This window comes from Carassius gibelio, chromosome A20 (genome assembly GCF_023724105.1).
Source record: "Carassius gibelio isolate Cgi1373 ecotype wild population from Czech Republic chromosome A20, carGib1.2-hapl.c, whole genome shotgun sequence".
NCBI lineage: Eukaryota > Metazoa > Chordata > Actinopteri > Cypriniformes > Cyprinidae > Carassius > Carassius gibelio.
In genome coordinates this window covers 27,986,916-27,996,664 of record NC_068390.1, presented here as the reverse complement: position 1 = coordinate 27,996,664, position 9,749 = coordinate 27,986,916, and the positions used below count along the sequence as shown (strand labels likewise).

At 36.9% G+C, this 9,749-nt stretch overlaps 1 protein-coding gene across 1 annotated transcript; it reads left to right on the top strand.

Moving 5' to 3' along the window:
• Nucleotides 1-316: 316 nt before the first annotated feature.
• Nucleotides 317-4,346, top strand: LOC127937998 (uncharacterized). Its single transcript, XM_052534355.1, has 11 exons — nt 317-606; nt 1,144-1,279; nt 1,375-1,591; nt 1,677-1,950; nt 2,028-2,205; nt 2,315-2,391; nt 2,467-2,647; nt 3,095-3,343; nt 3,482-3,653; nt 3,728-3,867; nt 3,951-4,346. Exons 1-11 carry the CDS (start codon nt 331-333, stop codon nt 4,139-4,141), a joined length of 2,091 nt encoding a protein of 696 aa, XP_052390315.1. The 5' UTR covers nt 317-330; the 3' UTR covers nt 4,142-4,346.
• The last annotated feature ends 5,403 nt before the right edge of the window (nt 4,347-9,749 follow it).

Sequence of the window (9,749 nt, the reverse complement as noted above, 5' to 3'; positions counted from 1 at the left end):
AAATGGCGGGCTTTTCTGAGGTAAGGCGATTTTACTTCAAGACAAATTATTATTATCGGTAAAAACCTTTAAATTTTCCGTTATAATCGAGCATTTCTCTGTCCAAGTACATATCCTGCGAATGAATAAAAGTTAATTTGGCTTGCCTATTGGCATTCCCAGGTTAAAAATGATTGATATCAAGATTTAACATTGTTACTATAGTGGAAATGTAATTGATGATATCGAGAATGAACATTTTAACTAGTGAAAATTGAATTGTTGATATCAAGAATCCATATCCTGCGAATGACTAAAAGTTAAATCGGCTTGCCATAGTGTGATAGCGTCATGTCGAGGAGACAGTGTGTTTTTAATTGTAAAGGCAAGTTTGTTTTATTTTCACTGCCAAAGAATGAAGATCAGAAGAACCAATGGCTAAAATTCATCTTTACCACAATACCAGAGCAGTACAACAAATTCCTTTTGTTGTGTTCACAACATTTCACTGATGACTGCTTTTCTAATCTCGGTGAGTTCAAAGCGGGATTTTCAAAGCGTTTGGCCATAAAAGTGGGTTCATTACCAACTTTATTTGGACCAACAAGCATCTCCGGATCACAACCTGTAAGTATGATTATAAAAAATGTGTTTGTTTTCTCCCGAGCGTCTTATCAGTATGTCGCGCTAGCACTATGCTAACACAATGTTTACCGTGAAGTTGTGTGCTCAGTTTGGTTATGTACGTGCTTAAATGAGTATGAAATTTTTTATTACTTGGATGAATGATAAAAGACGTGTAGATATAATGTTTTTCCCTTACGAAAATTAACCATGGTTTTAGTGTGGTAAAGTGTACTAGTAATCATGTTTTTTTGTGGAGCATTGATTACTATAAGCAAAACCATGGTTATTTTGTGCTTACCATGATTCCACTACAGTAACCCTGTTTTTGTTTTGTTTGTAACTGAAGTAAAACCATGGTTAATTTTAGTAATGGTTAAACTTGTTTTTAAAATGTGTTGTCTGATCAGTATTTTAAAGTTACAAATTGTTTCTGTGTAGTTGTAGCCCCAGTTAAATAACTATTATGTTCAATTACTATCTTTTCAAACTACATATAATGTGGTGGGGGAATGCACTTATATTGTAATTTTCTTGTAGAGTACATCAAATCAGATTGAATCACCCAAAAGCTTGTTCGTGGAGGTGGAATGTCAGACTGATCGTCCACAAACAATGTCAGTGGGAACACAGACAGAACTGACAGAGATGTCTGTCGGCACACAGCTATCTACTGGTACACGGAGAGCAACACACACTGGGAGCAAAGGCATGTTAAATGGATTTAAATTGTGTGTGTGTGTGTATAAAAAAAAGTTTTTCTTTTTTCAGGATTACAAGCAGCAGTTTCTTTCAAAAGTGTTGGCGCAGAAACCACTGCAGCTGTTTATGATGTACCATTTTCATCAAAACCTGTAAAAGCTACTGGATTTCGACCACATAAAAGACCTAGACTGGACTTGGAGGAAGAAGAAGAAGAAGAAGAAGAGGAAGAACCTCGTGACTCAACCTTTAATCCAAGCGACTCTACAATATCTGAGGAATCTTCGTAAGCAATGTACACATAAGTTTAATTCTGTACCAAAACATGATGATGTATAAATTAAATATAGTTATAATTTTTATTACTTTAGGTTTGTGCAGAGGACAATCTATGGGGATAAGAAATTCATTGTGTTTGAAACCTGCCTGCGTGAGCTGTTTGCCACATGCCCGATGTGTAAACACAAGAGTGATGTAAGTCTACGCCGGATTGGTACATACGTGGCTTTCCTCCAGCTTTGCCCCAAGTGCGGTTACCGCAAGCAATGGGAGAGCCAGCCCACTGTTGGTAGTACGCCCGTCGGAAACCTTCAGTTATCTGCAGCCACGTATTTTACCGGAGCATCATTCATCCAAATGCAAAAGGTAAGCACGAAACGTTTCGTTTGTACCACACAATTCCAGGTTATGATCTTTACATAATACTTCAACTTTTCTCATAGATCTGCAAGGGCATGCAATTACAGATTTTCACGCATGAAACATTCCGGAGACATTGTAGGAGCTTCCTAGAGCCTGCCATAATCCACAAATGGAAAAGTGACCAACAAAAACTTTTCCAGAAGTTTAGATCGAGTGGAAACATTGGCCTTGCCGGAAACATGCGTGCGGACGCACTTGGTAACAGTTTTTTATTTTGTATTAAAGAACAAGGTTTGAAGATTGATAATGTACACACTATTGATTGTCTAATGTAATTTATGAAATCTACTCTTGTGTTTAATTTTAGGACATTCAGCCAAATATGGGAGTTACACGTTGATGCACACAGAGAGCGGCACTATTTTGGACATTCAACTTGTTCAGGTAAAATCATGAACAACTTGTTTTCTATTTTCCACAAGTTTATAAATGAATGATGTTACTGTGTTGTATACCTAGAGTAATGAAGTCGGCGGTAGATACCATATGGAGAAAGAGGGCCTAAAGAGAGGTCTTGATCATCTAGAGTCGAGTGGCTTAACAGTCGGCTACATCGTGACTGACCGTCACACTCAGATACGGAAATATTTAAGAGAACGCAGCATTAATCAGTTTTATGATGTGTGGCGTTTTGAGAAAGGTAATTTTTTTTTTTTTTTACTACCGTATTTTTCGGACTGTAAGTCGCACCTGAGTATAAGTCGCATCAGTACAAAAATACGTCATGACGAGGAAAAAAAAACATATACAAGTCGCACTGGACTATAAGTCGCATTTATTTAGAACCAAGAGAAAACATTACCATCTCCAGCCACAAGAGGGCGCTCTATGTCTTCAGTGTAGACTACAGGAGAACTGAGCAGCATAGAGCGCCCTCTAGTGGCTGGAGACGGTAATGTTTTCTATTGGTTGATTTCTCTCAGTTCATGTCAAATTAATTTTGATAAATAAGTCGCACCTGACTATAAGTCGCAGGACCAGCCAAACTATGAAAAAAAGTGTGACTTATAGTCTGGAAAATACGGTACATAATATAGTTTAGTTAATAGTCATACTTTATCAATACCCATTTACCTCATTGAATCAGATCTGTCAAAGAAGCTTGAGCAACTATCAAAAAACAAGGAGTGTGTAGTTTTGAAGAAGTGGCTTCGTAGCATAAGGAACCATGTCTACTGGAGTGCTTCAACTTCTACGACAGGACCAGAGAAGGTGGCTAAGTGGACATCCATTGTGAATCACATTCAGAATTTGCATGTACACGACAGCCCCATCTTCCCAAAGTGTGCCCATCCAGACCGTGTGTCCAAGAATGCTGCGAAATGGTTTAATCCAGGTATTTAAATAAGTTTTGTTTTTTTGATCAAATTCAAGACATTTATTGTTATGCCATACTATACCCCTGATAATATATATATTATTGAATGCATCACATGCATGGAATTCACATTTCTACATTGTCGTTACATAAAAGCATCGCTGGAACTCCACAGAGTTGAGAAGGTTCTCTGCAACAAGAGGGTTCTCAAAGATGTGGCAAAGTTAAGTCACCACTTTCAGACATCACCGCTGGAGGCTTTCCACAGCTTGATACTGAAGTTTACACCCAAAAATGTAGTGTTTCCCTTCATGGGAATATTGTGCAGGTAATAAATATATATATATTTCAATTGCATTATGTAGGGAACCTGTGATTTATGGGCTAATTTGTTTTTGGCAGATTGTTCCTTGCAGTTCTACACCATAACGAGAACATCAGTCGAGAACAAGCAACAAGGAAACCAGTGTTCAAAGTGTTGTTCCCCAAGTCTAAGAAGGGAGAACCCATTGCAAGGCCATTGAAAACAGAGCCTACATACAGTACGTTTCTAAACGTTTTATTGTAAACATTTTTATTTCAAATAAATATCAAATAATTTTTTTTTTTTACAAATATTTTCAAGATTACGTTGATGACCTAATGAGGCTCGTCTTCGAGGAGGTTATAGTAGACCCTGCACCTTTTGTTGAGGAGCTACAGGCAATTCCTGTTCCCATGGCCATTTCTCCCGAGTTCGAGAGACCCTCGAAAGAAGGAAACAATTGCTCGCCATATATCCCGGTTCAGTCGAGAGGTATCCGAAAGCCGACATAGCGACCAGCCAGATCTGGAAACTCCTGGCGTATCTGGGATACAACACAGGAAGGAATGACCACTCTGAAGCCCCAGCTCCAGCTCACAAAGCTCCGATATCCCAAATGTCGGAATTGCCAATTTTTCAAAAAGAAGACACTCTTACTAAATTTCTATATGTAAATAAAAATATATCTTTTTACATATAAAGTTTATTTCATTACAAGTTTTCAAGTCATTGATTGTCCTGTAGAGGCAATTAAAGTTGTGGTTTTATTCTATTTCTATATTTCATTAGTCCTGCTAATTCTCATTACAAACTTACTCCTCTCTTGTTCGGTGTCTTAATGGACCATAGTCGCTTCTATATATATATATATATTATGAGTGTTCTGGAGGGTATAGGGATTGAGACAGTTTGCTTCAAAGCCTGGATGCAGAATCATGCAGATTGGAGGGACTGGAATCTGTTGAATTCTTCTTATTACCTAATAAGAAAAATATTAATTACTATCAAGACAATTTTACTTTATAAAGTAGTATTAATGAAATTGAAATTAATTGGTAACATTTCTAAATATAAATTTTTTAAGGTAACACACAGAATATTAGAAAATTGGCAAGGCATGTTTATTTATCTAGCATATACATAGAGGTAATTTAAAAGAGGTGAAAATGGAAACTATTTACACAGAGAAAAGGTAGGTAAAAATCTAAATAAAAATAAAGACACATATGAAGAGTTGGTTTTAAAAATACATAACCTTAATTTGAATAAAACTGAAGTTGGTTTGTTTTGATCTAAGTTAAGCATATTCATAACTTGGAGTTAGTAGCGGGTACTCGAATCATTTGCGTCAGTTCGGAGTTCAAAGCGGGTTCGCGAATCATTTGAGTCAGTTTTGGGATCGCAAATCATTTGATTCAGTTCGGGAGTTCGGAGCGGGATCGCGAATCATTTGAGTCAGTTCGGGGATCGCGAATCACTTGAATCAGTTCGGGAGTTCTTAGCGGGTTCGCGAATCATTGGGTAAGTTCTGGAGTTCAAAGTGGGTTCGCGAATCATTTGAGTCAGTTTGGGAGTTCAAAGCGGGTTCGCGAATCATTTGAGTCAGTTTTGGGATCGCAAATCATTGAGAGGGGGTTCAGCGAAAAATCGGCAGCTGTCAGCAGGAAGTGGCTGTCACTGGCAGCAGGAAGTGGCTGCCAATAAAACCGGATGGCAGCTGTCGCTAATACCCGGAAATTGGAGGAGGCTGCCGGCGGCAACAAGACAAATAAATAATTATATACACTTACGATTATGTTTAATACTTTTTTAAATAAGTATAAATGTCAGTATTGTATTTTATTTTATTTAAAATATTGATCAAATATAAACAAAGAAATAAGATCATTTTGCTAAACGTTAACTTCCAGCTGAATGTTTATGCATGCATGTATCATTGTTTGTGTGAAATAAAACAATTTATATTTATTTATATACGAGAGTGGCACTTACTGGGTGTATGTTGTATATTTATTATAGGCTATATACACAAATGACTGAAAAGAGAGAAGTCTCAGAGACCTTTATTTAAAATCATATTAAATTTGTAACTGGGTTAGTAAGTTGTCAAAGTCAGTGCTTTACAATGTAAACAGTACAAAATATATACAGTAAGCAAGCAGACTAAAATATCAATCAGAATCACTAACAACAATCCGGAGGTATTTTCAAGACTCTTAGATCAGAACTGATGAGGTATACAGAGTTACTTCTCCAGCATCTTGCACCAATCACTGTAAAACCCATGGTGGATGTGCATCTCTCCTCATTTTCCTCTTGCAACATGGTCAAGTCAAGCATCGTTTATTTATATAGTGCTTTTAATAATACAGATCAAAGCAAAGCAACTTTACAGTATTAAATAGGAAAATAGTGTGTCAGTCAATAATGCAGAAGGACATTAGTAAACTCAGTTTGTAGTCAGTTTAAAAGGCAGTTTATCATTCAGTTCAGTGATGTCATCCTTGAGCTCGGTTCAGTTTAAATAGTATCTGTGGAATCGTTTGCAATCATGTCAATGAGATCGCTGTAAATTAAGTGACCACAACAAAGCAAGCCAGAGGCGACAAGGAACCAAAACTCCACCGGTGACAAAATGGAGAAAAAACAAGGTCTTTACAGGGGATCTGTATCTGGGGCTCTAGTTGTCCTGGTCTCCGCTGTCTTTCAGGGCTGTAGAGGTCCTTTCTAGGTGCTGATCCACCATCTGGTCTGGATACGTACTCGATCCGCGTGACTGCAGTGACCTTCGAAAAAGAAAGAAACAGATGAATATAATTGAAGATGTTAATATCTATACGATGTTTGATAGGGAGCCAGTACAGGGTTTACAGAACTGGGCTAATCCGGTCATACTTCCTGATTCTAGGAAGAACTCTAGCTGCTGCATTTTATTATTCATAAGAAAATGGTGACTTTAATACCTAACTTGCTTTATTAACAGTAGACATGCATGCACAGCCATATTAATGATTATTCCCATTGCATCTTGTCATGTACAGAGCAGTGATTACATTTTCATGCATAATTTGCACACCTGGTAAGCAATTGTTGTAAACCTCGTCGCAGTGTCTGCAGGGTGTACATTGTTGAATTCCTGACATGGCTTAGACTTGTTCTCCATTTTGTTCCACCTGTATATTGAGATGAGGAGCATGAAAACAGCATTATTACAAAGATAAACATTCAGACATGGCAACTGAGAAATGTAATGTTATGGCACCTTTTTAAACCTCTAATCAAATATGTAAAAGAAGATACTCAGTCAAGCCAGCTGGATTGTGCCCTCTTTCGAAAGGAGTCTGTATACAGTACAGCAGACTTCTGAATTTGGAACAAACCAAAGACGGACTTAGTAATGTAGCATCACCCTCCTCCAGGATCACGTAAAGAAGAATTTCCAACAGGACAGCATCTGGCAACTATTGGGTATTACAAAAAAATAAAAAAAAGGTGTCAGTGCCAAGGTTTTGTCTCAAGATGCACCTCAGTAATGTTTTTTTTTTTTTTTTCTAAATGCAGGTTTACAAAAGCTACTTCAATGTTCTAAATTTAACTACAGCCTTATCCTGGCTTAATCCAGGCCCTGTCTGTGAAACTAGACCTAAAAGTTATAAGGAATTATGAACCGGTCCATTATATTTTGTATAGATAAAAAATAAAATAAAATAAAAAAAATTGTTTTGCATTCACATGCTTACAGCTTCAACTGGTACACAGAACAGTTCTGCACATGCATAGTATTAGAGAAAACACACCTCAATAGTGCAAAAAAAAAAAAAAAAAGGATTCTTCTTTTAAGAACTCTTAAGTTAATGTATATCACACAATCTCCTGAAAGACTTAACATGCAAAAATATATGGTTAGTGTTGCACATTTATCTTCTATCATTCCAGTCAAACAACATTCTTTTATATTATTCAATAGACTGTTAACACGCTAACAAACGTTAATATTTAATGGTACGTCAAACGTAATTTGAAGTTAATGGTAGGCCCCTAACAAGGTACACAAACAACGTTGCTACCACTAATTAGATTTCATTGAACAATTAAACCAAAGTAGCCAAAGTCTACCAAGTCGTTCACCAAGATAACAATTAAAATCAAACTTACAACGCAAAAAAACATTAATTACTCCGATGACCAATTTCTGAACTTACCGTTTGATCAATCGCAACCATTACTGAAGCGTTTGGGTGCAGTTATATCTGATTGGTTGCGCCCACGTTGGTCGATACTGATTGGCTCCCACCGAATGGCAGGTCCCGCCTACCATCCGGCTGCCAGTTACTGCCTTCCGGCTGTCAGTTACTGCCTTCCGGCTGTCAATGGCAGCCACTTCCTGCTGCCAGCTGCCGATTTTTTATCTGAACCCCTGCTGAAATCATTTCAGTCAGTTCAGGAGTTAACATTGGGTTCGCGAATTATTTGAGTCAGTTTGGGGATCGCAAATCATTTGAACCAGTTCGGGAGTGGGTTCGCGAATCATTTGAGTCAGTTCGGGAGTTCGTAGCGGGTTCGCGAATCATTGGGTAAGTTAGGGAGTTCAAAGTGGGTTCGCGAATCATTTGAGTCAGTTTGGGGATCGCAAATCATTTGAATCAGTTCGGGAGTTCATAGCAGGATCGCGAATCATTTGAGTCAGTTTGGGGATCGCAAATCATTTGAGTCAGTTTGGGAGTTCAAAGCGGGATTGCAAATCATTTTAATCAGTTCGGGAGTTCGTAGCGGGTTGGGGAATCATTGGGTAAGTTCGGGAGATCAAAGTGGGTTCGCGAATCATTTGAGTCAGTTTGGGAATCGCGAATCATTTGAGTCAGTTCGGGAGTTTGTAGTGGGTTCGCGAATAATTTCCCAGATAGCTCATTTAAGTTGCGGAGACGTCTGTGCAACTTCATCTTTTGCATCTGGCAGATGTATATTTTAGGGCGTTTGCTCATCTGGCATATGTCGCTGAGACGTCCCTGCCTATCCAATGTATTCCAGACGTAAATAAATTAGAACCTAGAATAAGCTCTTTAAACGATGTTAATCAGATGTTCATATGTCTGCCAGATGTCTGATTGATGTAGGACAGACATCCTTTTATCAAAACTTTCCCCTGCTATTATTTTAATAAAATACTCTTGCGAGCTTTTAAATAAATTCCGTCATGCATGTTACAATTACCAAACAAAATAATGAACAAATAAACCAAACGATCAACTAAAGAACATACATTTGCTGATTTTATGAAATATATATATATATATATATATATATATATATATATATATATATATATATATATATAACAGGCAAAAAAAAAAAAAAGTTTATGCAAACAACAATACACTATTGGTAACATATATACAGCATTCAAAAAAATAAAAATAAATAAATCCTCCCTGGGGCCAAGCTTTAATTAATTTTTCCGCGTCTGCTTTGGTTGGAGACAGAAGGACGGGGTTCTTTATAGCTGAAGCTGTATTATGTTAAAAGAAACAATTACAAAAATGTTAAAAAAAAAATAATAATAAAAAAAAAAATACTTACATTGAAATGAACGTTAGATATTTTTTTTTCTTTATCTGGTTCGTGTGAATAAAGCGGACAAAGTTATCTAAACGGTTTTATAATAACTTCCAAATTACGTTGTGTATGATGACTATCACCTGTTTGTTAATCAGCGAGTATACCAAGTTGTTTCGCGTGAGTATTGGTTGGGTAAATGGATTTCTAAAGGGCTTAACTGATGTTTTAAGTGTAATTTAAGTTTTTATTTTTTTTCTAAATATGTTTAATAATGGCTGATACAACATCCGATTATGTTTAACCAATTTGAAACCGGTTATACATTATTTTTAGTTGCTCTGACAGCTCCGCCATTAGGCTAATTCTATTGTTTGTATTTGTGTAACATTAATGAACTTAACTATTAGGAGTGCTCCGATTTGTGATTTTCGGATCCCTCTCTTTCTTCATGTTTGGCTCCTGATAGATAATCTGTTCACCTTCAACAGGTACATTTTGAAGTAATATTCTAGCATTAAATTGACCTGTATTCTAGTTAAAAGAATGGAACAATTAAGATTTTAT

Coding starts and splice junctions, on each gene's coding strand:
- LOC127937998 (XM_052534355.1), top strand. CDS start 331: ATGTCGAGGAGACAGTGTGTTTTTAATTGTAAAGGCAAGTTTGTTTTA. Junction 1,592..1,676: donor ACAATATCTGAGGAATCTTC/GTAAGCAATGTA, acceptor TTATTACTTTAG/GTTTGTGCAGAGGACAATCT. Junction 2,206..2,314: donor CATGCGTGCGGACGCACTTG/GTAACAGTTTTT, acceptor GTTTAATTTTAG/GACATTCAGCCAAATATGGG.